A 17694-nucleotide genomic window follows, 5' to 3' on the forward strand; every position below is an offset into this window, starting at 1 on the left:
AGTAAAAACAAACAATTATTTCACTCTCATAATATTTAGTGAAAACTTCAACCAATAAAATTCTTCGGACCGAAGGACCTTATTGGCCGACAGACCTGTCTGTTTGCTGCATGGACATGCAGGTTTTCCGTCTGCTACTTGTGGCGCATGATATATAAATAAATATAATATAAATAAAATATATAAATGTATATAACTTACCGGTGCTTCTGAATCCGAATCCATTGCTTTGGTAAACAAAAACTCACGTGCGTGCGCGGAGGCAGTAGGTTGTAAGTCTGCTTGTAAATAAAGTTTCTTCAAAAAAATAAAAACACCGGGATAGTTGTAAGTCTGCTTGTGTAAATAAAGTTTCTTAAATAAAACACCGCGGATGGGAACGAGGGGGTGGGGCATTGGAGGAAGGCGGGATGATTTGAATGTGCTGTAATTCTCAAATGCAACAAAGGTGAGAGTCCCTTTAAAGATAAAGATAATAAATTATTTTGACATTTAGGCAACAAAGCCTGATATTTGCTGGTGAACACATCTTAAGAACCATCGCCAATTTTAGATGTGTATATTTTGGATGATATATCAGTATTGGAATGGTTTTACTCCATAATCCATATTTATCAGGCTCTGCTGTACAGTGTTTGTGTACATTATATATTTACACACACACACAAACAGATAAATACAATGGACCTAAACATCGTTCACCACATGTATCGGAAAATGTCCTGGTCAATAAGACAAAAGTGTTTAAGCTGCAAAAATTAACGATTTATCTAAAGCTTTTAGTTCAAGTTAAAATATAAAGTCAATTTAAATGCTAATGTGTGCAGTCATGTCCTCGTGTGTATTTATGTATTTAATCATCAGCGCTGTCACTGCTGCTCGAGGGCGACTCAGCAGTTCTCATCCCATTGACCTCAAAGTCCCTCCAGACAACAAGGCACTGCTCCATTCATCCTTCTCTTTCTGACCTTCCTTCCTTTTTACTCAGGATCCTCTTAAATCTTCACCTGTGGCAACACTTAGCCCCCCCCCCCCCTCCCTGTGTATAGTATGTAAGCTTTTTAGCATGTTAAAATGCTACCACCTGTTATATTACACACTTATAAGGTATAGTGTAATATTGATATTATATATCATTTTATACAATAATATTGTCTTTGCACACTCTGTCTACATATTCTTAGACTCATAGTATATTATATTACCTATTGTATAGTCAAATACTTATATTCATATTCATACTTCTACTATATATCATATCATACTCTCTGTATATTCTTGTTTACATAAGTCTATATACACATATTTATACATGTGTACATGTTATAATTACTATTATTATATCACCATTACTATTATTATTATATATACTGTTGCTGCCATTATTACCATATACTGCTTTTATATTGGTATAATTACTATCATATATAAATATATATTATGTTATATTATATACTATATATACTTTACTATTCTTATATACTGTCTAACAATACCATTACCATCATATCATCAGTACTATTACCACCATCTTGCCACTGCACCTTATCTACCTATTTAATTGTATTTTATCTTGTGCTTCTGTTTTTTTATTCTTTCTACCTCAATATTTTTAATTTTATTCTATTGTATTGTATTTTATTGTATTCAAATATACCGGCTGCTATGACAACTTAATTTCCCTTCGGGGATGAATAAAGTAATCTATCTATCTATCTATCTATCTATCTATCTATCTATCTATCTATCTATCTATCTATCTATCTATCTATCTATCTATCTATCTATCTATCTATCTATCTATCTATCTATCTATCTATCTATCTATCTATCTATCTATCTATCTATCTATCTATCTATCTATCTATCTATCTATCTATCTATCTATCTATCTATCTATCTATCTATCTATCTATCTATCTATCTATCTATCTATCTATCTATCTATCTATCTATCTATCTAGTGTAATCTTTGGAATGGTAGCATACATTAAATGGCTGTTTTTAACATTCTTAAATTTAAACTTAAAAAACTAAAAATATGTTTATATTCCTTGATTCAAGGTTTCAAATGTTTTTGATCTAAATGTATTTTAAATAGTTTCCCTAACGGCTGTTTGAGAATATCCTCGACAGGTGAACTCAGGAGTGTGATGAGGACATATTCATAAAAATCGCACCCAGCAGAAATACAAACTTGCTGCAAACCCTTTGACCTTTTGACCCCTGAGATCTCCTCTACTTGAGGACGACTCGTCACCGCTCCGTCTGGCACTTCCTCCACCGATCGACTCTCTTCAGATCTTTACCTCCGTCACCCTCTCCCACTCCAGAGACTGAAAGCACTTCAACTCCCGGCACTTACGTCCCCCCCCGATCCATCTACATGTCCACCTCTGGCTGCCGTCACCGCTCCGCTTTGCCCTTTCACTCCGGCTCTCGCTCGCCCGGCAGTTTCCCTCTCTCTCTGAGAGCTGGAGACATCAGTGAGCAGACAGGCGGACGGATGGAGAGGGACGGAGATCGCCTCAGGGGGTTTTCTTACTCTGTTAACTTCTCTAACTCCAGCCCATCAAATCGCCATCTCTTTCTCGCTCATGCGCTCCCTCCATCCCTCCATCTCTGCATTTCTGTCCCATTAAATCTGTCTTTCACGTTCAATCGTTCTTTTTATATCCGCTCACACTTGTTCCAGCTCATCGTCTCCCTCAGTTCCATTCTTCTCCTTCCTGTCCCGTTCATCCTTCCCTTCATCTCCACATATCTTACCCTCTCACTCACCCTCCCTCTGCTTCCACTCCGTCTGTTTCTCCTGCGTTCGTCCTCTCGCTCTCACTCTCTGTCACAAGTGCCACGAGGACAGCAAGTCCCTTTAATTCTCTGTGTTAACTGATATAGTGCAGAAGGTTCTATAGTCCAGGCAAAGTAGCGTTTTAAGACCGACTAATTGTAAAAGAATTTTTTTCAGCATAGATCATTTCTATGAGGTGTCCAGAACAATATACTAAAAGTCCTAAGAAATCCTAGTTGAGGAAATATGTTTAATTCTCATCAACGTGTGTCAATAAGGCCCAGCAACAATACAACCAAAACGACAATTTTTTTCCTTTACTCCGATCAAAATAAAACTTTACACAATGAAAGTAACCATGAAACGTAACATTTTTTGTATTACAAGTTTCTTTTGAAATGAATTTGACAAGCACATGAGCTCCACACTTATTGAATATGTCCTAATTTGCATAGGCAAACACCATTCATATGTATTACAAATACATACATAAATTCATTTTCAAAGAAACTTGTAATGCAAAAAATGTTACGTTTCATGGTTACTTTCCTTGTGTAAAGTTTCATTTTGATTGGAGTAAAGGAAAAAAATAGTCTTTTTGGGTTGTATTGTTGCCGGGCCTTATTGGCACACATTGATGAGAATTAAACATATTTCCTCAACTAGGATTTCTTAGAACTTTTAGTATGTTGTTCTGGACACCTCATAGAAATAATCTATGCTGAAAAAAATTATTTTACAATTACTTCTATTTTTGGCTCCAAAATGGGTTACTTTGCCTGGACTATCTAGTCAGTTATTTAAAATGCCAACCAACACAAACAGTGAAGCTAATGTGCTAAAAGTAGCCAACGATCTTGTTAACATATCTACAATCTCACAGCTTTGATTGTTGTTCACTCTACGCCAACGTGTTTTCAACCAGGCTCATCCAGAACCATCCTTGACACCAGTGAAGCTGTGCATTCATAAATGATGGAAACAAGCAAACGTTTGAAATGTGCTGTAGTCACAGTTTTCAGCGACATTTTCCTGCACAAACACAACATCGCCGATTTCACGCAAACAAACAAGTTGCTTTAAAATGTAATTTTTCTGATTTACGGATGAAATCACAGTGGCTTCAGCTGGATGTCTGTTTACGTCTGGTCTCATCTAAAGAAGCATGAGAGTCCCTACCTCTTTTTGGTGATATTTGATGGCCAGTTTGAGTTTGGCCAGGTCGTGGCACTGCCTGGGGTCCAGCTCCTCGCTCTGGTCGTTGTCCCTGTGGTTCAGGATGGTCTCCAGTTCTCTGGAGCTCCTGGCCTGGTCCAGGAGGTCTTTGGCGAATCGCTTGCACTGCTGGGACAGCTCCTCGTACTCCTGACGGAACTCGTTCTCCACCTGAGAGCAGGAAGATGGGATAGGTCAGAGTTGTTAGTCTTAGATTATTATGGTTGAATGTTCTCCTCTCTCCCGCTCTGGAGAACAGCTGGTTAGAAGCAGAAAGTACACAGTCAATCCGTGGTGCACAGTTCCTAATAAAAGCACCAGTAAAGGAAGCCCTAGAGGAAAATTAGCAGCATATAAACGAATGTTAAATCCACAGAGGACTTAACAGCCCATCAGGTTTAGGATGAGACGTCCCTCCAGGAAAGTCCACTTTGGTGTTTGGAGAATCGAGGAGGACTGAAGATTCTCTGGAGCCTCCTGCAGTCGACCAGTTGTGACAAAGTGGGAGCGTCTCATTTAATTTTGAGGGAAATCTGTATATTTAGGAAATTAACATCTCCTGTGAGTCTCCTGCAGGTCTGTACCTTGCTGAGCTCTTTGAGTTCCCAGCCCAGTCTGAAGGCCGTGAGGATGGGATCTTCACTGGACAACGCGATGAGGGAGGGGGAGGCCAGAGCTTTGTAGATGTTCAGTCGAGACCGGGAATGCCGAAGACTGTCAACCTACAGGAGGACGCACAGATACATGAGAGGACAATAAACTGTATCTTCCAAGGTAATAGATTTGTAGTTTAATCTATAGAAAAACAAATAATAGTGAAGAGAAGCTGCTTAAAATAAAAGATGAAGAGTAATTATGACTCACCTCTGAACTGGAGACGCACTCCACACAGTCACATCGTATCTGGTGAGGTCTGGGAATAGTGACCTACACAAAAAACAGATCAATACATCATCAGAGCCAATATCTAATCAATGGCATCATTATTTATTTATTTAATATTCAGTTATTCTATAAGTCTTCCTAAACAGATTGAGATGTAGACGATAACTTCTGTATCTCAGCGTCGTCACCTTCCGCTGGACGAGCAGCTTGATGATCTCGTAGTTGTTGGTGTGAGCAGCGAGCATGATGGGAGTTATGTCGGGGGTGAACTCTGAAAACTGGCTGTCCATCATCAGCGACGGAACCTGGGGAAGAACAATGAAGGAGAACAATGGCTCCAACATTAACGCGACACGTGGATGACACTGATGGATTCTTGTCTCTAATAATAAAATCTCAGTTTAATATTGTTTGTGAAACCTCCTCATTAGTGCGGCAGTAAAAACAACTGATAGGAAACAGGAAGAGCTCAAAGCACAAGAGATTAGCAGCAGGATGAATCTGATTAAACTCACTCGAGTCAGAATGAAACAAATTAAATAAGCACAATAAACCTGGAAAACACGTTTACTGCTGTGGAGCTTTATATATCTGCTGCAGACTCATGATTAGGGTTGCAAAGGGGCGGAAAGTTTCCGGTAAATGTCTCTTCTTAAGCTCGGGAATTTTGGGATTCTGATTTTGAAAAAACAACAACTATGCAAATTAAACGCTGAGCAATAAAAACATCATTCAAAACTCTTATCTATAGATGTATGGAATGCAACACACGCTGCACGTTGAGTTTCAACCCTCCACTGTGCATTCTTCCATCACATGCACAGATAACTCCCAGCATCCTTCACTCTACAGCAGGGCTATTGAGGCCTGCTGTAGAGTGAAGGACTAGTCAGGTACGTTTCGATGATATTACTGGGGAAAACATATTAGCATGCTGATTGAGGATTGTTCATCTGTTCATCTAGCCTATTTCCATTCATTTATCCATCAATTGTAAAATATTTATACAGACGTTTCCAATTGTTTGGCTAACTATTTATATCTCTGGCATTGCATTAAGGCTTTTTTACAAACTTTTTTCTCATCTTATTCTACAGAACAATGCCACGTGCACTATCTCATGTGTGGAGACATTTCACCTCATCCCATGTAGAAGGAAAGGCTGTGTACATTTGCAAATACTGTGCAAAGAAATATGTTAAGAATGACACAACGATGCAGAAGCATATAGTCAAGTGCCCAAAGTTTCCTCAGGGCTCAAATCAGCCTATGACAAAACAAAATGTTTATATTTATGTCTGTATATGACAAGGTAAATACAGTTAGTATAAATTACCCACAACATTTCCAGTTTATTCCCATTAATTCCCCTATATTCCCGTTAATTCCCGTTAATTCCCGTTAATTCCCGTTAATTCCCGTTAATTCCCATGGAAAGTTTCCAACTTTGAATATTCCCGGAATTTTGCAACCCTACTCATGATACATCTCACTGATACGAGTCTGAACAGGTAAGAAACAGGTTCATCCGTCATGTGGAAGGGAGACACACTAGTCCTCTTTACAACATATAAAGCAATCAGATCATTGCATTCACACTCGATGGCTAGACATCAGAAGAAGGAGGGACAGGAGCAGACATGAGGAAGAGGAGTGAACGAGGGAGGAGGAGGAGGAGGAGGAGGAGAGAGGATGAAGAGGAAGGAGGGGTGGAGCAAACACGTGTGGACTCTCTTTCATCTCTCGGAGGGAGGATGAAGCCGAGTGCTTCTCCTCATCCTCCTCATCTCATCATCTCTCTGCCGCTATCTCCTCCTTCACCTCCTCCTTCACCTCCTCTACCCCCGTCTTTCATCCTCTCTTCGTCATGCACGTCTCTCTTCCACCTCCCTCCCTCCCTCTCTCCCTCCCTCCCTCCCTGCCAAAGCCTTTTTCATCTGGTGTCTCTTATTTTTGCAGGAGAGATAAGGGTCACCTACTTGACATTGAATCACCCAATGATTAAAGACACACACACACACACACACACACACACACACACACACACACACACACACACACACACGTACATCTAAACAAAAACAGATGAAAATTATCTATTTATAGTAGCTTGAGTTGAATTTGTTTATATTTTGTTTCTACGCCTTCAGCTCTCGACCCGGTCATGAGAGAGTCCGACTCAATAAAGGTTTTTAATAATAATCAATAAAGTTTTAGCTGTAACACTTCTTGTCCATTAAAAATAACAAGTGACAAAGGAAAACACAGAAAACACAAAGTCAAAAATTCACATTGATAGACACACTGATGAAAGTACACACACACAGACACACACACACACTTAAAATCCTTTTTTCACACACTTCACACATCAAAAGAAAAGTGAGAGAGGGAGTCTGCGGAACACGTCCTCATCTGCATCTCTCTCTCTCTCTCAACGTTACTCTTCCTCCCTACATCACTTCTTCTTCCCTCGACCTACTACTGACAACATCTCTCTCTCTCTCCCTCTCTCTCTCTCTCTCTCTCTCTCCTTATCTCCCTCTCTCGTTCAAACAACAAACTCTCCTTCTCTTGGTTTCCAAAGCCTCTGGGCAAAAACTTTAAGTTTTACTTTTGTACACGACCCAGAGGCGTTTTTTTTAACACTACTGCGGATACTCCCCCCTCCATTTTGAAAACAAAGCTCCGTCCACATGACTTCAATTCACCAAATATCTCCGTCAAGATGAGAACAAAATACAAACATAACAAAAACTTTTGACATTTGACCTTTCAGACACGCAGACTTTTCGGATTTGCCCAAACAAACCAGTGGAATGTAGAAATGTAAAGTCCCTGCTGTTCCTCTGTGTGTCTGTTATCTTATATTTGGACAGACTGCAGCACGGGCAAGACAAACGATAGATAAAAGTGTTTTGTGTCTTTAATTATAAAGATGATGAGCACAGATCCTGCAGCTCCATCGCCTGCTCGTTGAAAACAAAAGGAGAAATGATTCTCTCTCAACGTGGAGGTGAAGGAAAACAGAACCACAGCGAGAACGCATTTGTTCCCGTCCTCGTCCAGCTGAGAGCAGACCAAGAAAACCTTCCCACAATCCTCTGCTGCGTCCAAGGGTTGGTTGCCATGGCGCCGTGGCAACTCACAGCCTCAGACGGTCCAAAGATTTATGTAAAATAAGACATCTCTGTTTCTCTTTCATTTGCTTTCATTTAAAGATATCTCCTTCTTACCAATCCTCTCCCCCCCCCGTGCTCGGATCTATTCTCTCTCTCTCTCTCTCTCTCTCTCTCTCTCTCTCTCTCTCTCTCTCTCTCTCTCTCTCTCTCTCTCTCTCTCTCTTTCTCTTTCTTTCGCTCTGTCGCTCTCTCTCTCTCTCTCTCTGCTCCTCGAGCATCTTCAACAACTAATCGAACTGTGCAACATGTTTTTCCTCTCTCTCTCTCTCTCTCTCTCTCTCTCTCTCTCTCTCTCTCTCTCTCTCTCTCTCTCTCTCTCTCTCTCTCTCTCTCTCTCTCTCTCTCTCTCTCTCTCTCTCTCTCTCTCTCTCTCTCTCTCTCTCTCTCTCTCTCTCTCTCTCACACACACACACTGTCTGCCTCTAAATCCTGTTTCACAGTTTGTCTATAAAACAAGCTGTTTAATTTCCCTCCTCAGCAGAATCACAATGAATAAATGTGCTGCTCATTTACCCCCCCCCCACACACACACACACACCACACACACACTCAAATATGGAAAGTACACACACACACACGGTCATGCATGGATGCGCCTGAATGCCACAAATTAACATACGTCCATGAAACCATTTCTCTCTCTCTCATTTGTTTAAACACAGTCGTCCACACAACCACAAAGACACACAAACACACACACACACACACACACACACACACACACACACACACACACACACACCTGTTTCTCGCCGCTGGGCCTCCTGTGGGACAGCAGCAGCTCCACGGCGCCCACCACCTCCTTCCTGATGGCGTAGAGCAGCGCGTCGCCCGTGTGGATGCCGTGGTCGAGCAGCAGCTCCATGATCTCCAGGTTCTCGTTCTCGATGGCGATGAGGAGCGCGCTGCGGCCCAGCGGGTCCAGACAGTTCACGTCCATGTTGTAGTAGACCTCCGCCTCCCGGAGGGCGTGCTTGACCCCCGCATAGTCGCCTGGGGAGAGAGAGAGGAGGGGGAGGGACGTTTTGACGGATAGCGTTTTCTACCTGGACTTGATCCTTTCAGCAGATTCCAGAAAACTTCCATAACAATGACATCATCCTGACTCACAGCAGGACCATGTGTGTGTAGTGTCACAAAAAGCAGACATCACTGTCGCTATGGTTACACCTGGTGTTGACATTTGTTTTCAGCATCTCAAACTGAATCAGAAGGACGATATGTTTCTTCTAACTTTGTCATGTGAGTCCAAACTCTATGAAGAAATATGATTTCGAAAACATACCTATATGAAGGTGAGACTGTTGGTTTCTAATTTGGCTCAAGCTGAGCAGCACTTAACAGGAAGTGGCGTCCGACCGTCTCAGCAGCGTTTAACGGGTTGAGAGCATCAGGAAAACGAAGGAGTGGAAAGAAGTGATGGAGACAAAGACAAAGCGACAGGTGTGTGTTTGTACCTTTCTCCACAGCGGTGAGGTACGCCCTCTCCTCTGCAGACAGCTCCACCTCCGCCCGCACGATCTGCAGGGGGATGCGGTCGCGGTACGGCGAATACGTCGCCTGCACATCGCAAAGAACAACAAAACAACAACATGACACCGGTTACATGTTTCTGGAATAGACACCGACCCAGTTGGAGGAGAAGGAAGGAGCTGAGAGTTTCTGACTCCTCCTTCACAGAGGTCAGGGTTCGACATGTAGTTAAAAACGGTTTAAACAAACTTTTCAAAGGCTCATTTTCTGCAGCTTATGGCCTGAAACTGTAAATGTTTCACTCTCACTGTCTTGAAGCACATATTCCTCTGTTTATTTGAAAGGAGAAAGTGAAACTCAGTCACTTTCACAGGCGGAGGCGGCGTTTTTCATGCAGCGCTGGATATTTTATAAACCCTTCAAAACGGCCGAGGCGCCACCATCCGTCATCGCCTCCGAGCCGAGAGACGCGCCGGTCGCAGCCGAGAACATGAATCACGGCGGCGGAGTAACCACGAAGTTACAGTGCGGAGCGTCGGGGGGGCGGGGTGGGGGGTGACACGCTCATGGCTGATTTCATCTCGCAGCGACGGAGAAAAACAACAGAGTGATGGATGGAGTTTCTTACTGCGTCTTAAGAGTTTGTGTTTGTGCCTGCGTGGGATTCATGCAAGATCATGCGATAAACCTGATGTGTCGGTGCGTGTCCACGTGTGTGTGTGTCTGTGTGTGTGTGTTTGTGTGTGTGGGACTCACCTTCTTGTAGTACAACTGTGTCATGGGATTCATCTGGCCTGTCAGGAGAAAAAAGGGGAAAAGAGAGGAAGAGTCACGACTCGAGGTGATAAGGATAAACTTATATGAGGTCACGGTGATAACGTCCTGAACACCGACACAAGACGCTCGCTCTCGCTCCACGTTCATCACTATCTACTACCACTATGAGACCGCTATGGCACACACCACTGTACTCTCTATAACAAGGTTGGCTGGCCAGCCCTGTCTGAAAAAAGGGATGGTCATTGGAAGATTTATATTTACAAAACAATCATTGGGCTACTGCCACTATATCTCTCCTCTCTCATCAGCTGGAATTGTAATACCCACAATACTCGCTCCCAGAGCTGCTTTCATTACATCTGCCTCGTGTTAAGACCAACTTGGGGAAGACAGCTTTCTGTTATAAGGCACCCTACATTTGGAATGAGGTCCAAAAATCTTTAAAGTTGCGCTCATTTGTTTCACTGACGGAGTTCTCGAGTCTGGTCTCATGTTCAGCTGACTTCTCCTGCAATGACTGTAACTGCTAGTTGACTTGGCCATAGTATTTTATTGACGAATTGTTTTATACCTTGTATTACTGTGTAGATATATATGCATATTTATTTCATTCCTATTTATTCAATGTATTCACTTTTAATGTATCAACTTTTTTATTGTACCCTCGGCACCATTGTAAATGAGGGTCTTATCCCTCAATGTGTCTTCCGAGGCTTAAATAAATATTCAATCAATCAATCAATCTCGCTGCCGATGACAGATATGCTAATGTCTCCAATGTGGGTCAGGACTCGGTGAGACTGGGAACTGAACCCGTTACCGCAGCCGAGACACCGATCTGCATTTTTAACACAGCTGTAATTGGTCGGGAGGAAAAAAAAGCTGACGGAGCACCGAGATATTTTTAGAGGAAGAATTAAAAAACACACACACACACACACACACACACACACACACACACACACACACACACACACACACAGACTGCAGCCTCTTGTTTCTGTTTGGAGCATGTGAACAATGTGAATGGGGGGGGGGGCTCACACTTCCTCCGAGGCCTGGAATTCAATCAAGCTGCATTAAAATTCCTCTAAATATTTCAGATTCTTTCATCAAGATCCAATTTTTTATTGGATTCTTTATTATACGACTGGTTCCCACTCTGCAACTCTACATCAATTTCTCTCCTTCTCCGTTACAGTTTGGTCTCAGTCCAGTCGTCTGCAGGTCACCGGAGGTCGCTCCGCCCGTAAATCCACTCGCTTGCAAATAAATCAGCTAAATGAAAATGGCAGCTCATTACAGAAAGGTCAGACACATACAAGATGGCGGAGGTCGCAGTTTATCCTCCCGTCTCTTCCTCCGTGGTTAATCGAGTTTAATCAGCTTCATTATTGCTGAGGGAAGTTCCCTGGGAGTCGGTGGATCACGTTTCTTGGGAACGACTGTAATCGAACATCTGATGACGTTTCCTCTTCCGGGCGCCGTGGAAACAGACGCTTGTGTTTTTCAGTTCACTTGAGGATTCGTGGACGTGGAGGCGTTCGTTTGTCTCCCGGCTGCTGATGAGCGGAGTCTCAGACAACCAGGACGTCTCCGTTACTCCTCCCTTCAACCGGTGATCAACACGACAACAGGGTCACCGGAGCGCCACACGTTGAACCGCTCAGTTCCGACCACGACAGAGATAACGGCTCAACCGCGAGTGACCACGTGAACATTCAGCTTCTGACTCAACTGAGACGCGTGAGGGTCCGAAACCAAACCAGGGCTGAAGGAGTCCTGGTTGCAGATCAGTGATTTCTTGCAGAGCTTCTATTTAAGTGCATTGAGCTGCTGACGCTGCAGCAGAGAAACACTTGTTTATTGAACATTAAAGGTAAAATAAATTGATGCAGTTAAAAACAAATCCTGCAGGTTTCAGCAAATAAAAAAAAGGGCTTTGTTTCTTTCCTGCTTATTGAGTTTCCCCTTCTTTCCTTTTCCCAGTGGTGGGAAGTAACGAGGTAGAAATACTTTGTTTCTGTACTTAAGTATATTTTTCACATATCTGTACTTTACTTGAGTGTTTCTTTTCCTGACGACTTTTTACTTTTACTCGTTACATTTGAACAAAAATATGTGTACTTTCTACTTCTTACATTCTCAAACTGGCTCGTTACTTGAGCAGCGGAGGTTGGTTCTCTCTCTCTCTCTCTCTCTCTCTCTCTCTCTCTCTCTCTCTCTCTCTCTCTCTCTCTCTCTCTCTCTCATCTAGGGTTAGACATTTTTACATTATATACATTATATTCATATTGTTGAGAAACATTTTGGGTTGTTTTGTGTCTGTATGGACCTACTATAAAAAGCACTTTGCATTTTTAATTTTGGTACTTGTACTTTTACTTTTGAAACTTAAGTACATTTCAACACCAGATACTTTTGATACTTGAGTACTTTTAATATGAGCTACTCTAAGACTTTTACTCAAGTCATTTTCTGACGGGTGACTTCTACTTTTACCGAAGTCACTTTCAGGTAAGATATCTGTACTTTTACTCAAGTATGGCTTTCAAGTACTTTATACACCACTGCCTTTTTCTTTTTATAACTCTTCTGATCTCAGGATGGAACCCATGGACTCGTCCTGCACTGGACTGGAAGCGATGGGCATCAGCTCACAGCCGAGGGTCTGTTGACGCCTAAATGACGTGGACGAGATTAAATGACGTGGACGAGATGAATCCTGCGCTGGCGTGTTGCTGGAATGCAGATGCATCTGAGAATCTGCATAGTGAGGGAGAATTTCTGCTGACGGCTTTACAATGCTCCACTGACTGTGGCTACAGCAATGCAGATAAACTCCTATCTCCCATCGCTCCCTCTCTCCAACTTCCCCAGCAGCCGGGACTTTCTCTTCCCTTCACCTTGCATTTCTCTACATCAATCCTTCCTTTCCCTGCAGCCTGTTCACTGTTGAACGCTCCCGATCTGCCCTCATCGCTCCTCTTCCACCTGCGTTTAGTGAACGTATCCGTCACTCACACGCTCCTCTCCTCCTCCTTATCTCTCCTCCTCAGGAATCTCTCTCCGGCCTCGACGTCCTCATCTTTCACTTCCTGCCTGTTTGAGATTTTCTGCTCTATTTTCTGTCTCTCGTGTCTATTCCCTGAAAACAAAAATTAACTCCCTCTTGAACTTGCTCCTCTTCATATTCTCTCCTTCCCTCTCTTTCCATCTCATTGCCTCCTGTTCCCGTCTTGTTTTCCTCTCGGCTGCAGTCGAGGTTTGCTCTCTCCACATCTGTCTATCTCTCTCACTCTCTCTCTCTCTCTCTCTCTCCTCCTGCATTTTTCAAACGGCGCTGCTTGTTCACGGTGACTGTCGAGAGTATCCGAACGACATCATCACACGGAATCCTACTAAATAAATAAATCACACATCGCAGAAGTTAATTTGCACCTGAAGCTGAAGTCCCGACATGTTCCTGAAATGTTCTGGAGGTTCTGGATGTGACAACAAATGTGTGAGGCAGTTACTCTGGACATTATTCTGGAACTTTTCCTGCGGCCCCCTGGGAAAATGTGAGAAAACAGCAGGAAAATGTCGCAAGTGGAAATAAGCCTCACAACCGTTTGTATATTTTCCATTTCGATTTGTTGTCTTTTGCTTTTAATTGTTGATTCCAAACGTATCTTTCTTTGTTTCCACTCGTATTGATTTAATGAGAATGGTGCAAAGGCGTCACGTTTTAAAGTTTTATCCTCGAGGAGAGACTGAACTGACGATCCGATAATAATCATTAGCTGCAGAACTTCCTTCACAGCAGGAAAGATGTTAATCCTCCGTTTAATGAATCACATGTTTCGGCAGCAGACACTTTATAAAGTGAAGAGCGGCGGAAAACTGTGAGATAAGCAGAAAGTTTCCCCGTCGCTGAGCTCTAATGAGAGAAAGTGCAGCGAGCAGGAGTCAGGAGCCAAGCTTTTTATTATATGTGGGTCTCTCTCTCTCTCTCTCTCTCACCCTTCACACTCCCGTCACCCCTCTCCCTCGCTCTTCCCCCCCTCTCTTCCCTCCTCTCACTTCGTCCCTGTCACAAGCAGCTGCTGCAGTAATCAATAACAACCGAACCGGCCTCCTCAGGTGAAACCTCTCCGGGTTCTGACTCCGGAACTCAAGAGTAAATATCACTGACTTGACGTTAGACGAACTCAGGATGATGAAAACATTTTTCAAGTTTTTCAAGGTATCTCAGGATGAAGAAAAGGCTGGGTTTTTTTAACCTATTCAGCAGCCAGCCACCAGGGGGCGATGCAGATAACTTGGTTTCACTTTGGGGTTAGAGTTCGGTACTTTGTTTCTCTGCTGTCGTCCGTCATCCCTCCATCTATTAACCTTCTCTTCCTTTTTATCTCCTCGGTCACTTTCAATAAAAACAACCTGTCTCTCATCCTCACTCGCCCTCCATCTTTCCTGCTGTGACACCCTCTCTCTCTCTTCACTCCTCTTCCCTTCATTCATCCCAGCAACGTTCCCCTTTCATTACCTCGGCCGTTCATCTCACTCTCTCTCACTCCCTCTCGTAGATTTTCTCCGGCTGTCTCCTTCCATCTTTCCTGTAGCTCATCAAACTCCATCTTTCACTCCCACTTTCAACCTCCGTATCACTCACTCTGCTCTCTCTCTCTCTTTTTGGGCTTCTCTCGTTTTTAGCCTTCTGTCCTCTAGATGTTTTTTATCTTATTTTCTTTCATTTCGTCTTTCTGGCTCCTTGAGTCATTCTCTTGCTCTTGCATTCTCTGCACAACCTCTCCCTCTCTCCCACCCCCCCCCCCCCCTTTCTCCCCCATTCCCGCTCTCCCTCCATCCCGGGAGGACAGCCTGTTTCCCTCCCTCCATCTTGGCCTTTTCTTCTTTAAAGAGATGAGTTTGCATAAAAGAGAGAACGGAGGCAAACACACCCACAGCAAAATACAGTAAAGGGCTTTATTAAAATGATAAATCGGAACTACACGTGTTTGATAACGTGATCTCGTGTATATTTAATCTAACTCGTTCGTCGGGTGCAGTCGTCATGAAGGTTCTACGGAGGCAGGAAGAGCTGAAACCAGTTTTATGTTCCTGCCGTACCGGAGGCTGCAGATTCTAGGAACTTTTTTGGAATATTATAAGATACATATCACATTGTGACATAATGTATTGTATACTCTGATATCTGAATACTCCCTAACATATTATATTGTAAGGTATCTAATTTTAAATTTCATTTTGTCGTGTATCATATTGTCACATCTTTTATTATATCGCATAATTTTGTTTTGTAACATCACTTTTGGTTTCATAGTGTCATATCGTATTGTAAGGTATTAAATCATAATGCATCGCATATTGTTACATAACATGTCATATTGTATCATATTGTATAGTACTGAATACTAATGCATCGTATGTCATTGAACTGTAATGCATTGTTAATATGCTTTTAATGGACCATGTTGAGATAAATGCTCCGTGGTTAAACCCTCGAGATAAAAGCTTATGTATGAAATATGTTGACCCATAACAGACGTAGAGGTGAATGTCAGAGCGGCCGAATTACATTCAGGTAAACAACACCTGGGGATTCAGACCCTGCTGAGTGAGGCTGCAGGAACACAGAGACTCTCACGTTAATGATTCAGTGAATTAGGAGCTTTTCACAGCGAGAGAAGCAGAAGAACACACAGGGCAGCCCAGGTACGTCAGGGAGAACACAAAGTCCACACAATGTCCACACAACGTCCACACACTGTCCACACAGTGTCCACACAACGGTGACACGCAGATTTAAAACAACACAACGGCTCGAGTTCCAAAAGCTGCCTTTACCCGCTGCATGGTGCCAGAGTAAAGATTGTAAAGCTGAAACACAATGGCTTTATCAAATTGCAAACTAACAACACGTCACACCCACTTGTTAGACAATATTCTGCTTCTAACATGCAGAGCTGCAGCAGAGATCCTTTATATTCTCGCTCCAGAGCTTCACAATCACAGCTCCTCTAAGTTAACACATCACTCACTCTGCGTTCTAAGAGCCCGAATTACACTTTAAGTTCATATATGTACGTCTTCCATCATGCACACACCATAATGTACAGCTAACATCGGTATAAAGCATTTCCTGTATCGATCCCGGGGCAGACGTGGTCTTTACCCCGTCTCCGAGCGAGGACAGTGTCGGTTTCCATCTCCTGTTCAGTGACAGTCGACTCATAATGTGAGACTTAATGAAATGACAAATTCAGCCTGAGGCCAGAGGTAGAATGGATTCTCTTTCTAATGAGAGCAATTGGAAGAAGAAGGGAATTTAAAAGGGACGTAGTCTACAGGGCGACAGAGGAGAGGAGGAGGAGGAGGAGGAGGGAGGAGGAGGAGGAGGAGGAGGAGGAGGAGGAGGAGGAGGAGGAGGAGGAGGAGGAGGAGGAGGAGGAGGAGGAGGAGGAGGAGGAGGAGGAGGGAAAACTCATCCACTCAGTCGAGCAGAGAAATTGGTAAAAGCTCAAGACTGATTTTTATAACTTATTTGATTCCTTTTCGGTGACAAGACTCGAAACATTGGGCCTCATGCAAGAACCCTTTGTACATTTTTAATCAATATATTGTCATTGTTTGCCAGTTTTAAAATATCGGTCCATTTTCTTCTTAATGTCAGTGTTAGCGTTGAGTCTGCAGCTCGAGTCTGTGTCTTAAAGCCACAGCTGCTGATGCTGATGAACACTTCCTGTCTCTATCTCTGAAATCAGGACTTCATGCTCCGACCACTTCAAGTTGTTATTTTGGGTCTTTGATTAGTTTTTCATGAAAGAACACTTCCTGGCTTAAGAGGCAGGAAACAGCCTCATATTGGATTATCGGAGCTCTGATTATGCTAATGTAGTATCCTCTTACACTGTTGTTCACATTCTCAGGTTTACACACAACATTTAAAACACTTGACTCAAGTTTCATGATAGTCTCTGTACGAACAAACGGACGATGTATCGCAACGTGTTCCTTGCACGAGGAACCATTCAGGCTTTTTTGGTTTGTTCTGCGAAGCAAAAAAAGGGGAAGTGGAAAGATACGTAGTGAGATAAGAGGGAGAGGAAATCTCACTTTGAAGCAGAGGAGACAATTGGGGTAAAACGGAGGAGGGAAGGAGCGGGAACAGAGAGAGGACGAGTCACAGAGGAGGCAGAGGTGAATCTTAATGAGCGACCTCGCTTCGTGTTCACAAGCGATTAACCCGAGAAGACAAAACCTGCTCCGCCGTGTTGCGTTCGAGGACGCTGCTGCTGCTGCCGCTTTGATGCAGAAGGGCACAGGCAGGGCAGAGGGGGATCTTAATTGGAATCTTAATTAGTC

General features: G+C 43.0%; 1 protein-coding gene across 1 annotated transcript in view; it reads right to left on the minus strand.

The window, feature by feature from the left end:
* Nucleotides 1-10335, minus strand: part of trpc5a (transient receptor potential cation channel, subfamily C, member 5a) — a 38101-nt gene extending 27766 nt beyond the window's left edge. The window contains exons 1-7 of the mRNA XM_061066237.1: nt 10303-10335; nt 9531-9633; nt 8816-9066; nt 5080-5196; nt 4871-4933; nt 4591-4728; nt 3971-4177 (exon numbers count right to left, since the gene is read on the minus strand). Coding sequence (XP_060922220.1) covers nt 3971-4177; nt 4591-4728; nt 4871-4933; nt 5080-5196; nt 8816-9066; nt 9531-9633; nt 10303-10335 — 912 coding nt within the window. The remainder of the gene's footprint in view (nt 1-3970; nt 4178-4590; nt 4729-4870; nt 4934-5079; nt 5197-8815; nt 9067-9530; nt 9634-10302) is intronic.
* Nucleotides 10336-17694: the final 7359 nt, after the last annotated feature.

The sequence above is a fragment of the Limanda limanda genome, chromosome 22 (assembly GCF_963576545.1).
Source record: "Limanda limanda chromosome 22, fLimLim1.1, whole genome shotgun sequence".
Classification (NCBI taxonomy): Eukaryota; Metazoa; Chordata; class Actinopteri; order Pleuronectiformes; family Pleuronectidae; genus Limanda; species Limanda limanda.